Below are 17,101 nucleotides of genomic sequence, written 5' to 3' on the forward strand. Positions count from 1 at the left end.
GCTCGGGTTGTGGGGCATGGACTCTAGTTGTGGTGCGTGGGCTCTCTGGTTGTGGGGCATGGACTCTAGTTGTCGTGTGTGGAATCTCTAGTTTGGGGCATGGACTCTATTTGTGGTGTGTGGGCTATCTGGTTGTGGGGCATGGACTCTATTTGTGGTGTGTGGGCTCTCTAGTTGTGGTGTGTGGGCTCTCTAGTTGTGGTGTGTGGGCTCTCTGGTTGTGGGGCATGGACTCTAGTTGTGGTGTGTGGGCTCTCTGGTTGTGGGGCATGGGCTGTCTACTTATGGTACATGGGCTCAGTAGTTGTGTCATGAGAGCTTAGTTGCTCCTAGGCATGGGGGATCTTAGTTTCCTGACCAGGGATCAAACCCATTTTTTTTGCATTGCAAGGTGGGATCTTAACCACTGGACCATCAGAGAAGTCCCCTAGAAATGTCTGAGGGATTTTAATTGTTGATTTTACTTTTAATTCAATGTGTCAGAGAGTGTGGTTTACATAATTAATTTTTAAATTTGTTGACTCCTTTAGGATCTCTAAAAATCTTGCCCTTTGACTATTTTTATTTCTGGAATACTAATTAAACATATTTATTCAGTTCAGTTCAGTCACTCAGTCGTGTCCGACTCTTTCGACCCCATGAATTGCAGCACACCAGGTCAAACTCACGTCCATCGAGTCGGTGATGCCATCCAGCCATCTCATCCTCTGTCGTCCCCTTCTCTTCCTGCCCCCAATCCCTCCCAGCATCAGGGTCTTTTCCAATGAGTCAACTCTTTGCATGAGGTGGCCAAAGTACTGGAGTTTCAACTTTAGCATCATTCCTTCCAAAGAACACCCAGGACTGATCTCTTTTAGAATGGACTGGTTGGATCTCCTTGCAGTCCAAGGGACTTTCAAGAGTTTTTTCCAACACCACAGTTCAAAAGCATCAATTCTTCGGCACTCAGCTTTCTTCACAGTCCAACTCTCACATCCATACATGACCACAGGAAAAACCATAGCCTTGACTAGACGGACCTTTGCTGGCAAAGCAATGTCTCTGCTTTTGAATATGCTATCTAGGTTGGTCATAACTTTCCTTCCAAGGAGTAAGCGTCTTTTAATTTCATGGCTCATCTGCCATGATGAACCAGTCACCATCTGCAGTGATTTTGGAGCCCAGAAAAATAAAGTCAGCCACTGTTTCCACTATTTCCCCATCTATTTCCCATGAAGTGATGGGACCAGATGGCATGATCTTCGTTTTCTGAATGTTGAGCTTTAAGCCAACGTTTTCACTCTGCTCTTTCACTTTCAACAAGAGGCTTTTTAGTTCCTCTTCACTTTCTGCCATAAGGATGGTGTCATCTGCATATCTGAGGTTATTGATATTTCTCCCGGCAATCTTGATTCCAGCTTGTGTTTCTTCCCGTCCAGCGTTTCTCATGATGTACTCTGCATAGAAGTTAAATAAGCAGAGTGACAATATACAGTCTTGACGTACTCCTTTTCCTATTTGGAACCAGTCTGTTGTTCCATGTCCAGTTCTAACTGTTGCTTCCTGACCTGCATATAGGTTTCTCAAGAGGCAGGTCAGGTGGTCTGGTATTCCCATCTCTTTCAGAATTTCCCATAGTGTATTGTGATGCACACAGTCAAAGGCTTTGGTGTAATCAATAAAGCAGAAATAGATGTTTTCCTGGAACTCTTGCTTTTTCGATGATCCAGTGGATGTTGGCCATTTGATCTCTGGTTCCTCTGCCTTTTCTAAAACCAGCTTGAACATCTGGAAGTTCGTGGTTCACGTACATATTTATTAGGGTTTCTCAATTTATCATCCATATTTTTGGCTTGTATAGTATCAATATATGCAGATCTTTAAATGTTTATAGCCCTGTGTTTTAGGTATCTTTATGCGATTTGTCAAACTATTATTCAAGGATGTTATGTCTGCAGTTCAGCTAGTCTGTTCACTTAATGTTTTAACTTTGGTGCCATTTGTTTTTCTGTTTCAGTGACCGTACTTTCCACCTCCAGTATTTCCAGTTGTATCTTTGCCTCTAAAATCTCCACTTATTGTTTAGTCATGTCTGCTGGACTTCGTTCTGTAATTTCCTATTCTTATTTACTACTTTAATACTTTGAGATACATTTCTTAATTTTGTTTTAAAATTTTCATAATATGTGTGAAAACTTGTTTGTATCCATATCCTTCACAAAAATAGGTGTTATTGCTCTTTAATTTGTATAGTGAGTATAAAATGCTATGCCATTGTCATGATTGCAGTTTCCTTAGTACTAGTATCTCTGAGCATCATATTCTGTGTTTATTATTCCTTCTGAGGTGTTCTATTTCTGTTTTTTACCTGGTTTTCTAAGTTGTGTTCTTACCAATTTCTAGTAAGTTCAAGTACTCTAACTCTGAATGTATATATGAGTAATTTTTCTATAGTGGTCTAGGGACTCCTGGGAGTCCTGAGTCCCTTTCAGTGGGTCAATAAGGTGAAAACTATTTTATAATTATACTGATATTATTTACTGATTTAGCTGTGTTGAGATTTGCAGTTATAGTGGGTAAACTATTGTGGAGTAATCCACAATTACCTGAAAAAGCTGTTAAAATGTTTCTTGCCAACCAACTACATATCTTTATGAGGCAATAAACCAGCGTGTCACATGTCATTGAATGCACAAGCCAGTGTACAAATCCAGCTAACTTCTCTTAAACCAGGCATTAAACAGCTTTTCAACGTATAAAACAATACTGCTCTTCTCACTGATTCTTTTTGAAGAATGTTATTGTGCCTAAAAGGGTTTTTAAATATTACTGCCTGATGAGTTTTTACTATCTTAAATTTGATTAATAAACATTTTTAAAGTTTTTCAGTTTGAATATCTAGTAATTTAAATATTGGTAGCTACATCCTACATAAAAGTTCTTTGATGGATTCTTAGGGATTTTTAAGAATGGATGTAAAGGGATCAAAACCAAAACTTTTGAGAACAGCTTCTGTAGATTTTTCCTGTCATTTTTTATCATTTTTATTTTTCTAGGGCCATATATATCTATCGTCTTTTAAAGCCTCTGATTTTTGCACGAGGGTTTGATTTTGTGAATTGTTGCAAGGGTTCACTGCAAGGACTTGGAGTTATATTGGTGGCTAAGGCGAGGAATATACAGTAGGAGCAGCATGGGGATCGGCATGGACTGAACCCAGAGGAGTCCCGTTGAGGCCTCCTGTGCTCAGTCCTTCCAGTGTGAGGCCACATTGAAACTCTCGCTTATTTAGTGGTGAGAATCCAGTAGCCTGTGTGCCAACTCAGTACCCAAGCATTGATTAGGAGCTAGTCATAGAGGCTGACAACAAAAGTCCCAGACTTCAGAGGCGCAGGGTTTACTTCCTCGAGTGAGAACCAGTTTTATCATGTGGGGAACAACGCCTGTTTAGGTAGGAAATGTTTACCTGCCAAGGGCCAGTCCTGTAGGCAGCCTGCGGTGTTCTCTTTTATACAACTTGTTAATAACTCTTTGACACCTACACGTGGATCCTGAATTGCTGTGTGTGTTAATGTGTACTTTTCCCAAAGTTAAGGAGCACTCTTCAGAAGAGGATACTCTTGACCCAGTTTTTGAGAGCATTTTGGAAGTATTGTGGCTTATATTCAGGCTTCTTTCTATGGAAGGCAGTAACATGATACATGCCAGAATTCTTGAAAGAAAAGAGAGTTCCTTTTTGGTCCATGAATAGGGAACACTTGCTCTGTTTGCAGTCCTTGTGAGTCTTGCCCCAGCTTCCAGCTTCATCTAGTGAGATTCACTCTTTTTTTTTTTTTTGAGGTTCACTCTTCTACATGGTGCTTGTATCACATCACATGGCTTTGATGTGATCAGTCATGATACAATCATTATAAATCAATTATTTATCATATGGCAATGTATGTATCGCAGAAGGCAATGGCAACCCACTCCAGTACTCTGGCCTCGAAAATCCCATGGACGGCGGAGCCTGGTGGGCTGCAGTCCATGGGGTCGCTAAGAGTCGGCATGACTGAGCAGCCTCACTTTCACTTTTCACTTTTATGCATTGAAGAAGGAAATGGCAACCCACTCCAGTGTTCTTACCTGGAGAATCCCAGAGACAGGGGAGCCTGGTAGGCTGCCGTCTATGGGGTCGCACAGAACTTCGCACACAACTGAAGCGACTTAGCAGCGGCAGCAATGTATGTGTCGGTGAATGCGTGATAAGTTTTTAAGATTTATGTAGAAATGTGACATTTTCAGTTTTCTTATTCATAGTTTCATGGACCTTTTTGGTGTGGGGACACAAATCTTCCTTTAGCTTACAGAGCATTGTCCCTTTTTATCCCTGATTAATTTCTTCTCTGTCTTCTCTGTCCTTTCCTGGAACTCCTTCCATTTGACATTGTATATCTAGGATCTCTCTTCCTTTTCCCTTATTTTGCTCTTCTAATTTTGCTCTGCACTACACAAGAATTCCATTACTTCATTTACAAAAATATAATTATATTTTTAACCTCATTTTCATGTATTCAGTTGCTTTTAAAATTTTCAGTATTTGTATTTAAAAATTTTTCCAGAATTATTTTCATATTTACCATCTCCTCTCTTCTACAGTAGCTTTATAGTAGTTTTATGGATATGTTTTTTATATTTACTAGTTAGAATTTTACATATTTACAAGTGATTCCAACATTAATTTCTTTTATGTTATTTTCCCTTGTTTTTTCATTTTCATATTTTTCTTTAATGCTCCTGTATTTCCCCAGATTTGGTTAGGAAAGTCTGGTTTTCATTCATGATTGTAAATTAAACTGGTAGTTTTCTCACTAATTATAAGCTGTCTGATGTCAGCCTTGAAGACAAAGCCTGGCAGTACTCAATCTCTGCATTTAACTTTGGCTCAAATGAACAGGTAGGAAAGTGAACGGTGGTGGCTGTCATCTCAGTGCTGGTGGTGAGTGTTGCCGTGGCCTGAGAGCCGGGAACAGGCCCCTTATTAGCAAAAATAGCAACAGAGCTCCCTGTCTTGGAAAGTAAACTTTTCTGATTTTTAGTATTGTAGATTTCTTATCATTTTTATATTTCTTGTATCATTTCAGTGAGATTTTGAAATTTATAGGGGAAAAAAAGGCATTCTCAGTTTCAGATGTTATAATTAAACTCAAGGGACTTCCCTGGTGGCTCAGAGGTAAAGGATTAGCCTGCCAAGCAGCAGACACAGATTCCACCCCTGGATCGGTAAAATCCCTTAGAGAAGGAAATGGTAACCACTTCAGCATCCTTGCCTGGGAAGTCCAATGGACAGAGAAGCCTGCTGGGCTAAGTCCATAGGATTGCGAAAGACATGACTTAGCGACAAAACAACAGTTGAACTCAATATAGCTTGTAGATATGTTAGAAGCATGCTTTTTTTTTTTTTTTTTTTTTTTTTACCTATTGTTAAATGACTAATTTCTTCCAAGATAAATATTTAAACTTATAGAAGTTTCCCTTCTGAGTTTGAGGCATCAAGACATGGTGGTAAAGGGCATAGCCTCTGGGCCAGGGTCCAGAGCTAGAGTCTCAGTTTTCATAGCATAGACATTAGTCATGTGATGTAATCCCTGCCTCCCTCAGTTTCCTCATGATGGATGTAAAGATTATCCAATATTAATAAATTAAAGAGATTTAAATGAGTTACTATTTGTAAAGGGCCTCTAATAGTACCTATAAGTCACTTGTAACTGCAAGATGAGTATTTGTTAAATTAAAAATAATATGTATATATAGCTATATATAAAAACATACACAGTTGACATTTGAACAACATGGGTTTGAACTGTGTGGGTCCAATCATACATGGATACTTTCAGCAGCAAACATGATCCACATCCTGGGATGCAGAGCCCAGGATACAGAGAAACAGGTAAGGAGGACTGACTATAAATTACACGTGGATTTTCAACTGTGACTGGCAGGGGGGGTGTTGGCATTCCTAACCCTGTGTTGTGTTGTTCAAGGCTTAACTGTATTATGAATTTTTTCAAAATAATAATTTGTCTTGAAGAGTTGAGATGTATTTGAATTCCTTAAATAACCGTCACCGTGTTCTCTGTTTAATTTTTTGCAGCTTATCGTGAGCCGCATTATTATTACCAGTTCACAGCTCGATATCATGCAGCTCCCTGCAACAGTATCTATAATATTTCTTTTGAGAAGAAACTTCTTCAGATTTTAAGCAAACTTGTTCTTGACCTTTCATGTGAAGTTTCCTTACTTAAGTCTGAATGTCATCGTGTTAAAATGCAAAGAGCTGGTTTGCAAAATGAATTGTTTTTTACATTTTCAGGTAAGTATACACAATTCTTTAAGGAAAACGAAGTTAGAATGTGAACTAATTCTAGAGCTGTGTTGTAAATTACCAGAAGCGTTTTTAGAATGTAAATACTATAGATCTGAATGTTTCGTATTCTTTACTTTCACATCTTAGTTCTAATAGCCCTCAAATAAATTTCTGTTAATTCATGTACTTAATGAAAAGTTTGGATTCCCAAATAATTTAAACATTACTATCATAATTTACTACAGAATAGAATTTAATATAAGGAATATCTATCATGGTATTTAGCTACCAAGATTTAATTTGTAAAACCATATAATTATATAATAAATAGGTTAATAGAGTAGACCAGAGAGACCGTTCTAACAACTTAGTGTGTTTTTCCTAATAGTGCAGAATAAAAGCCCAAAATTTTCTGGAAAACCAATAATTGGACTTCATATCTGAGGCCTTAGGTTTATAAAGGGCCTGTTTATGAGTTAGCATTTATGAATAGCCATGCATATGTTTTTAATGAGGCCCGGTGGCAATCTCAGTGTGCTGTTTGCTGTTTCCTTTCTTTCTTCCTTACTCTCCGTCCTTGATTCATCTATTTTCGGTGTTTGATTGCACTTACCATTTCTCTGATATTCCCTTTGCCTTTTCTTGGTACATCTAGAATTGAATGATTAGATATGAGTGAGAGATGTGAGGCTTTCAGGGAAAAGAGTAAGTTGGGTTCAACACCATTTTCCAGTCTTTTGTCTTCTTTACTCATTTTTTCTTCTGCCGAAAAACTTGGAGAGTTGTTTTCCAGTGTCTGAGGCAAACTATGAAAGACGAATTATGAAAGATGCTTTCCTTAGCTCATCACAGACCCACTGTTAGCATTTATGAGAGTTATGGGGTATTTGTACCTGGTGTGTTTAATAAATGCTATCAGTAGGTATTTAGTACTTATTTTTATATTTTTAATTGGAGGATAATTTCTTTATAATGTTGTGGTGGTCTCTACCATACACCAACGTAAATCAGCCGTAATACAACACACACACACACACACACACACACATATATATGTATGTATGTATATCTCCCCTCCCTCTTGCGCCTCCCTTCCATTCCAGCACTCTAGGTCATCACCAAGTGCCGGACTAGGCTCCCTTTTTAGCTTGCTGCTAGTTATCTGTTTTACAGATCAGATCAGATCAGATCAGTCCTCAGTTGTGTCTGACTCTTTGCGACCCCATGAATAGCAGCACGCCAGGCCTCCCTGTCCATCACCAACATCTAGAGTTCACTCAGACTCACATCCATCGAGTCAGTGATGCCATCCAGCCATCTCATCCTCTGTCGTCCCCTTCTTCTCCTGCCCCCAATCCCTCCCAGCATCAGTCTTTTCCAATGAGTCAACTCTTCGCATGAGGTGGCCAGAGTACTGGAGTTTCAGCTTTAGCATCATTCTTTCCAAAGAACACCCAGGACTGATCTCCTTCAGAATGGATTGGTTGGATCTCCTTGCAGTCCAAGGGACTCTCAAGAGTCTTCTCCAACACCACAGTTCAAAAGCATAAATTCTTCGACGCACAGCCTTCTTCACAGTGCAACTCTCACATCCATACACGACTACTGGAAAAACCATAGCCTTGACTAGACGGACCTTTGTTGTCAAAGTAATGTCTCTGCTTTTGAATATGCTATCTAGGTTGGTCATAATTTTCCTTCCAAGGAGTAAGCGTCTTTTAATTTCATGGCTGCAGGCACCATCTGTAGTGATTTTGGAGACCAGAAAAATAAAGTCTGACACTGTTTCCACTGTTTCCCATCTATTTCCCATGAAGTGATGGAACCGGATGCCATGATCTTCATTTTCTGAATGTTGAGCTTTAAGCCAACTTTTTCACTCTCCACTTTCACTTTCATCAAGAGGCTTTTGAGTTCCTCTTCACTTTCTGCCATAAGGGTGGTGTCATCTGCATATCTGAGGTTATTGATATTTCTCCCTGCAATCTTGATTCCAGCTTGTGTTTGTTCCAGTCCAGTGTTTCTCATGATGTACTCTGCATATAAGTTAAATAAACAGGGTGACAATATACAGCCTTGATGTCCTCCTTTTCCTATTTGGAACCAGTCTGTTGTTCCATGTCCAGTTCTAACTGTTGCTTCCTGACCTGCATACAAATTTCTCAAGAGGCAGATCAGGTGGTCTGGTATTCCCATCTCTTTCAGAATTTCCCACAGTTTTTTGTGATCCACACAGTCAAAGGCTTTGGCATAGTCAATAAAGCAGAAATAGATGTTTTTCTGGAACTCTCTTGCTTTTTCCATGACCCAGCGGATGTTGGCCGTTTGATCTCTGGTTCCTCTGCCTTTTCTAAAACCAGCTTGAACATCAGGAAGTTCACGGTTCACATATTGCTGAAGCCTGGCTTAGAGAATTTTGAGTATTACTTTACTAGCATGTGAGATGAGCACAATTGTGCAGTAGTTTGAGCATTCTTTGGCATTGCCTTTCTTTGGGATTGGAATGAAAAGTGACCTTTTCCAGTCCTGTGGCTACTGCTGAGTTTTCCAAATTTGCTGGCATATTGAGTGCAGCACTTTCACAGCATCATCTTTCAGGATTTGGAATAGCTCAACTGGAGTTCCATCACCTCCACCAGCTTTGTTCGTAGTGACGCTTTCTAAGGCCCACTTGACTTCTCATTCCAGGATGTCTGGCTCTAGGTCAGTGATCACACCATCGTGATTATCTGGGTCAGGAAGATCTTTTTTGTACAGTTCTTCTGTGTATTCTTGCCATCTCTTCTTAATATCTTTGCTTCTGTTAGGTCCATACCTTTTCTGTCCTTTATCGAGCTCATCTTTGCATGAAATGTTCCTTTTGTATCTCTGATTTTCTTGAAGAGATCCCTAGTCTTGCCCATTCTGTTGTTTTCCTCTATTTCTTTGCATTGATCACTGAAGAAGGCTTTCTTATCTCTTCTTGCTATTCTTTGGAACTCTGCATTTAGATGTTTATATCTTTCCTTTTCTCCTTTGCTTTTTGCTTCTCTTCTTTTCACAGCTGTTTGTAAGACCTCCCCAGACAGCCATTTTGCTTTTTTTGCATTTCTTTTCTATGGGGATGGTCTTGATCCCTGTCTCCTGTACAGTGTCACAAACCTCATTCCATATTTTCATCAGGCACTCTATCTATCAGATCTAGGCCCTTAAATCTATTTCTCACTTCCACTGTATAATCATAAGGGATTTGATTTAGGTCATACCTGAATGGTCTAGTGGTTTTCCCTACTTTCTTCAGTTTAAGTCTGAATTTGGCAATAAGGAGTTGATGGTCTGAGCCACAGTCAGCTCCTGGTCTTGTTTTTGCTGACTATATAGAGCTTCTCCGTCTTTGGCTGCAAAGAATATAATCAGTCTGACTTCGGTGTTGACCATTTGGTGATGTCCATGTATAGAGTCTTCTTTTGTGTTGTTGGAAGAGGGTGTTGTTATGACCAATGCATTTTCTTGGCAAAACTCTATTAGTCTTTGCCCTGCTTCATTCCGTATTCCAAGGCCAAATTTGCCTGTTACTCCAGGTGTTTCTTGACTTCCTACTTTTGCATTCCAGTCCCCTATAATGAAAAGCACATCTTTTTTTGGTGTTAGTTCAGGTGATAGTGTACATATGGGAACTTCCCTGGTGGCTCAGTGGTAAAAAATCCACCTGCCAGTGCAGGAGACACAAGAGCATGGGTTTGATTCTTGTGTTGGGAAGATGAGCTGGAGAAGGAAATGGCAGCCCACTCCAGTATTCTTGCCTGGAAAATCTGATGGACATGTCAGTGCTACTTTCTCAATTTGTCCACCAGTCCATTCTCTACGTCTGTATCTCTCTTTCTCCTCTAAATAGGTTCATTTCTACTGTTTTTCTAGATTCTATATATGTGCATTAATAAATTATACTTGTTTTTCCCTTTCTGACACTATAACAGGCTCTAGTTTCACCCACCTCACTATATCTGACTCAAATTGTTCCTTTTTATGGCTAATATTCCATTGTATACATGTAGTACAACTTCTTTATTCATTCACCTGTTGATGGACATCTAGGTTGCTTCCATGTCCTGGTATTATGTGCTGCAGTGAATGTTGGGGTACATATGTCATTTTGAATTTTTGTTATCTCAAGGTATATACCCAGTACTGGGATTGCTGGGTCATACAGTAGTTTTATTCCTAGTTTGCTAAGAAATCTCCATATCGCTCTCCATAGTGACTGTACCGATTTACATTCCCACCAACAGTGCAGTACGGTTCCCTTTTCTCCACATCTTCTCCAGCATTTACTGTTTGTAGATTTTTTTGATGATGGCCATTCTGACTGGTATGAGGTACTAAAGTCATTGTAGTTATGATTTGCATTTTTCTAATAATGAGCAGTGTTGAGTACCTTTTCATATGTTTTTTGTCCATCTGCATATTATCTTTGGAGAAATGTCTGTTTTGGTCTTCTGCCCATTTTTTCATTGGACTGTTTGTTTTTCTCATATTGAGCTGTATGAGCTGCTTATAATATCTTGGAGATTAATCCTTTGTCAATTGCTTCATTTGCAATTATTTTTTACCATTATGGGAGTTATATTTTCCTTTTGTTTATTGTTTCCTTTGCTGTGCAAAAGCTTTTAAATTTAATTAGATCCCATTTGTTTATTTTTGTTTTTATTTCCATTACTCTAGGAGGTGGGTCAAAGAAGATCTTGCTGTGATTTATGTCAAAGAGGTATTGCCTAAGTTTTCCTCTACAGAGCTTTACACTTTCTGTCTTTACATTTAAGTCTAATCCATTCTGAGTTTATTTTTGTGTATGATGTTAGGAAGCATTCTAATGGCATTCTTTTACATGTAGCTGTCCAGTTTTCCCAGAACCACTTATTGAAGAGCCTGTCTTTTCTCCATTGTATATTCTCGCCTCCTTTGTCAAAGATAAGGTGCCCATAGGTGCATGGGTTTAACTTTGGGCTTTCTATCTTGTTCCATTGGTCTATATTTCCGTTTTTGTGCCAGTACCATACTATCATGATGACTGTCGCTTTGTAATATAGTCTGAAGTCAGGAAGAGTGATTCCTCCAGCTGTTTTTCTTTCTCAGAATTGCTTTGACTCTTTGGGTCTTTTTGTATATCCATACAAATTGTGGAATTTTTTTGTTTTACTTCTGTGAAAAATGCCATTGCTAGTTATATAGAGATTGCATTGAATCTGTAGATTGCTTTGACGAATCCTTCCATGCCTGGGATAAACTCCACTTGATCATGGTGTGTGATCTTTTTAATGTGTTTTTGGAGTCTGCTAGAATTTTGTTGAGGACTTTTGTGTGTATGTTCATCAGTGATATTGACCTGTAATTTTCTTTTCTCTGGTATCATCTTTGTCTGGTTTTGGTATCAGGGTGTTGGTGGCCATGTAGAATGACCTTGCTAGTTTTCCTTTCTCTGCAATTTTCTGGAATAGATTGAGCAGGATAGGTGTTAGTTCTTTAAATGTTTGGTAGAATTCATTTGTGAAGCCATTTGGCCCTGGGCTTTTGTTTGTTGGAAGATTTTTCACCACAGTTTTGATTTCAGTGGTTGTGATTGCTCTGCTCATATTTTGTTTCTTCCTAGTTCAGTCTTGGAAGGTTGTACTGTAAAGAATTTGTGCATTTCTTCCAGGTTGTCCATTTTCTTGGTAAATTATTGTGTGTAATAGTCTGTTAAGATTCTTTATATTTCTTCATTGTCATAACTTTCCCTTTTTCATTTTAAATTTTGTTGATTTGAGTCTTTTCCCTTTTTCTTGATGAGTCTGTCTAATGGTTTGTAAATTTTGTTTATCTTCTCAAAGAACCAGCTTTTAGTTTTATTGATCTTTGCTATTGTCTTTTTCATTCTTTTCTGCTCTGCTCTTTATGATTTCTTTCCTTCTTCTACTTAGAGGTATTTAAAACTTCTTTTTCTAATTGCTTTAGGGGTAAGATTAAGTTGTTTATTTGATGTTTTTCTTGTTTCTTGAGGTAGGCTTCTATTGCTATTAACTTCCTTCTTAGCATTTACATCCCGTAGGTTTTGAGCTGTGTTTTCATTGTCATTTGTTTCTAGGTTTTTTTTTTTTTTTAATTTTCTCTTTGATTTCTTCAGTGATCTCTTGGTTATTCAGAAGCATTTTATTTAGCCTCCCTTTGTTTGTATTTTTCACAGTTCTCTTCTTGTATTTCATATCTAATTTTATAGCATTGTGCTCAGAAAAAAATGCCTGATTCAATTTTTTTTTTTTTTTTAATTTACCAAGGGTTGATTCCTAACCTAAGATGTGATCTATCCTGGGTTCCATGTGCACTTGAGAAAAAATGAATTCCATTGTTTTTGGATGAAATATCCTGGAGATATCAATTAGGTCCACCTGGTCCAATGTGTCATTTAAGGCTTGTATTTCTTTTTAATTTTCTATCTGGATTATCTGTCCATTGGTGTGAGTAGGGTGTGTTAAAGTCATCTAGTATTATTGTGTTACAGTCAATTTCCCTTTGTATCAGATCAGATCAGTCGCTCAGTTGTGTCCGACTCTTTGCGACCCCATGAATCACAGCACGCCAGGCCTCCCTATCCATCACCAACTCTCAGAGTTTACCCAAACTCATGTCCATCGAGTCAGTGATGCCATCCAGCCATCTCATCCTCTGTTGTCTCTTTTTCCTCCTACCCACAATCTTTCCCAGCATCAGGGTCTTTTCCAATGAGTCAACTCTTTGCAGGAAGTGGCCAAAGTATTGGCATTTCAGCTTCAGCATCAGTCCTTCCAATGAACACCCAGGAATGATTTCCTTTAGGATGAACTGGTTGGATCTCCTTGCAGTCCAAGGGACTCTCAAGAGTCTTCTCCAACACCACAGTTCAAAAGCATCAGTTCTTTGGCGCTCAGCTTTCTTCACAGTCCAACTCTCACATCCATACATGACTACTGGAAAAACCATAGCCATGACTAGACGGACCTTTGTTGGCAAAGTAATGTCTATGCTTTTGAATATGCTATCTAGGTTGGTCATCACTTTCCTTCCAAGGAGTAAGCGTCTTTTAATTTCATGGCTGCAGGCACCATCTGCAGTGATTTTGGAGCCCCCCCCCGCCAAATAAAGTCTGACACTGTTTCCACTATTTCCCCATCTATTTCCCATGAAGTGATGGGACCAGATGCCATGATCTTCGTTTTCTGAATGTTGAACTTTGGCCAAGTGTTTCACTCTGCTCTTTCACTTTCAACAAGAGGCTTTTTAGTTCCTCTTCACATTCTGCCATAAGGGTGGTATCATCTGCATATCTGAGGTTATTGGTATTTCTCCCAGCAATCTTGATTCCAGCTTGTGCTTCTTCCAGCCCAGCGTTTCTCATGATGTACTCTGCATATAAGTTAAATAAGCAGGGTGACAATATACAGCCTTGAGGTACTCCCTTCCCTATTTGGAACCAGTCTGTTGTTCCATGTCCAGTTCTAACTGTTGCTTCTTGACCTGCATACAGATTTCTCAAGAGGCAGGTCAGGTTGTCTGGTATTCCCATTTCTTTCAGAATTTTCCACAGTTTACTGTGATCCACATAGTCAAAGGCTTTGGCATAGTCAATAAAGCAGAAATAGATGTTTTTCTGGAACTCTCTTGCTTTTTCCATGATCCAGCGGATGTTGGCCATTTGATCTCTGGTTCCTCTGCCTTTTCTAAAACCAACTTAAACATCGGGAAGTTCACGGTTCATGTATTGCTGAACACTGGCTTTGAGAATTTTAAGCATTACTTTACTAGCGTGTGAGATGAGTGCAATTGTGCGGTAGTTTGAGCATTCTTTGGCATTGCCTTTCTTTGGGATTGGAATGAAAACTGACCTTTTCCAGTCCTGTGGCCACTGCTGAGTTTTCCAAATTTGCTGGCATATTGAGGGCAACACTTTCACAGCATCATCTTTCAGGATTTGAAATAGCTCAACTGGAATTCCATCACCTCTACTGGCTTTGTTCGTAGTGATGCTTTCTAAGGCCCACTTGCCTTCACATTCCAGGATATCTGGCTCTAGGTGAGTGATCACACCATTGTGATTATCTTGGTCATGAAGATCTTTTTTGTACAGTTTTTCTGTGTATCATTTCACCTCTTCTTAATATTTTCTGCTTCTGTTAGGTCCATACCATTTCTGTCCTTTATCAAGCCCATCTTTGCATGAAATGTTCCTTTGGTATCTCTAATTTTCTTAAAGATATCTCTAGTCTTTCCCATTCTGTTGTTTTCCTCTATTTCTTTGCATTGATCGCTGAGGAAGGCTTTCTTATCTCTCTTTGCTATTCTTTGTAACTCTGCATTCAGATGCTTATATCTTTCCTTTTCTCCTTTGCTTTTCACTTCTCTTCTTTTCACAGCCATTTATAAGGTCTCCCCAGACAGCCATTTTGCTTTTTTGCATTTCTTTTCCATGGGAATGGTCTTGATCCCTGTCTCCTGTACAGTGTCACGAACCTCAGTCCATAGTTCATCAGGCACTCTATCTATCCGATCTAGGATTTGATTTAGGTCATACCTGAATGGTCTAGTGGTTTTCCCTACTTTCTTCAATTTAAGTCTGAATTTAGCAATAAGGAGTTCATGATCTGAACCACAGTCAGCTCCCGGTCTTGTTTTTGCTTACTGTATAGAACTTCTCTATCTTTGGCTGCAAAGAATATAATCAATCTGATTTTGGTGTTGACCATCTGGTGAGGTCCATGTGTAGAGTCTTCTCTTGTGTTGTTGGAAGAGGGTGTTTGCTATGACCAGTGTGTTCTCTTGGCAAAACTGTATTAGCCTTTGCCCTGCTTCATTCCATATTCCAATGCCAAATTTGCCTGTTACTTCATGTGTTTCTTGACTTCCTACTTTTGCATTCCAGCCCCCTATAATGAAAAGTACATCTTTTTTGGGTGTTAGTTCTAAAAGGTCTTGTAGGTCTTCATAGAACCGTTCAAGTTCAGCTTGTTCAGCGTTACTGGTTGGGGCATAGACTTGGATTACTGTGATATTGAATGGTTTTCCTTTGAAACGAACAGAGATCATTCTGTCATTTTTGAAATTGCATCCAAGTACTGGATTTCGGACTCTTTTGTTGACCATGATGGCTACTCCATTTCTTCTGAGAGATTCCTGTCTGCAGTAATAGATATCATGGTCATCTGAGTTAAATTCACCCATTCCAGTCCGTCTTATTTCACTGATTCCTAGAATGTCGATGTTCACTCTTGCCATCTCCTGTTTGACCTCTTCCAATTTGCCTTGATTCATGGACCTAACATTCCAGGTTCCTATGCAATATTGCTCTTTACAGCACTGGACCTTGCTTATATCACCAGTCATATCCACAACTGGGTATTGTTTTTGCTTTGGCTCTGTCCCTTCCTTCTTTCTGTAGTTATTTCTCCACTGATCTCCAGTAGCATATTGGGCACCTACTGACCTGGGGAGTTCCTCTTTCAGTATCCTATCATTTTGCCTTTTCATATTGTTCATGGGGTTATCTTATTCATACTGTTATTTGAACAAGCTATTGTGAAATCAATTAAAAATAAGAAAAATATTTATATTACCCTCTTTTATTCCTTCTCTTATGCTCTTCCTATATTTTATTTTTTCAAATATTATGTATTTTATCTATTTATTATTATTATTATTGGCTGAGTTTGGTCTTCTTTGCTGTGCACAGGCTTTCTCTAGTTGTGGAGAATAGGGGCTACTTCCCATTGCAGTGCACGGGCTTTTCATTGTGGCGGTTTCTCATGTTGCAGAGCACAGGCTCTTGATGCAGGGCTTCTGTAGTTGCGGCGTGCAGCCTCAGTGGTTGTGGTGCATGCGCTTAGTTGCTCCAAGGCATGTGAAATCGTCTCAGAGCAGAGACTGAACCCACGCTCCCTACGTTGGAAGCATGGAGTCTTAACCACTGTACCTCCAGGGAAGATCTGAGTTTTAGGTACATATTTTTCTTCTTTATGAGAGCTTCTTTTAATGTTTCTTGCAAGGCTGAGTTTCTGGTGACAGATTCAATTTTTGTTTTTCTGAGAAAGTGTTTGTTTTTAACTTCAGTTTTAAAGAATAATTTCATGGAATTTAGTATTTTAGTTTGGTGGCATTTTTTTTCCCCTTTCAATACTGTGTTTAAAATCATTCACACTGTTCTCTTCTTTTTTGCATGGTTTCCAAAGAGAAGTCTAATTTAATTCTTTTTTTTTTTTTTTTTACATTTTTCTTATTGTGGTAAAATACTTATAACATAAAATTAATCTTAATCATTTCAGTATATAGTTAAATTGTACTAAATTCATTCATGCCTATTTGTTTTCATTATTTGTCTCCAAAACACTTTCATCTTGGAAAGCTGATATTCTCTTTCTGTTAAACAATAAGCTGCTAATATCACTGCATCCCCCAGCATCTACCATTCTAGTTTCTTATCTATGTAATTTTAACTAAATTCACGTGTAAGTGGAATCGTACAGTAGTTTTCTTTTTGTTCTGGCTAATTTCACTTAGCAACAGGTCCTCAAATTTCATCCATGTTGTAACATATGGCAGGATTTCCTTCCTTTCTGAGATCTAATAATATTTCATTCCGTATAACATAAACATTTTGCTTCTCCATGGATGCACCAATGGCCACTTGGGTTGTTTTCACAGTTTACTGTTGTGGATAATGCTGCTTACAGGTGTATACATATCTCTTTGAGACTCCACATTCAATTCTTTTTTCGGGTATATACTCAGTGGTGT

General features: G+C 38.8%; 1 protein-coding gene across 3 annotated transcripts in view; it reads left to right on the top strand.

Moving 5' to 3' along the window:
* The window catches only part of ZPBP (zona pellucida binding protein), a 152,846-nt gene that overhangs the window by 37,060 nt on the left and 98,685 nt on the right, over window positions 1-17,101 (top strand). For all 3 annotated transcript variants that reach the window (XM_070787448.1, XM_019959389.2, XM_070787447.1), the window contains one exon: window positions 6,113-6,331. In XM_070787448.1, coding sequence (XP_070643549.1) covers window positions 6,113-6,331 — 219 coding nt within the window. The remainder of the gene's footprint in view (window positions 1-6,112; window positions 6,332-17,101) is intronic.

Source organism: Bos indicus, chromosome 4 (assembly GCF_029378745.1).
Source record: "Bos indicus isolate NIAB-ARS_2022 breed Sahiwal x Tharparkar chromosome 4, NIAB-ARS_B.indTharparkar_mat_pri_1.0, whole genome shotgun sequence".
Classification (NCBI taxonomy): Eukaryota; Metazoa; Chordata; class Mammalia; order Artiodactyla; family Bovidae; genus Bos; species Bos indicus.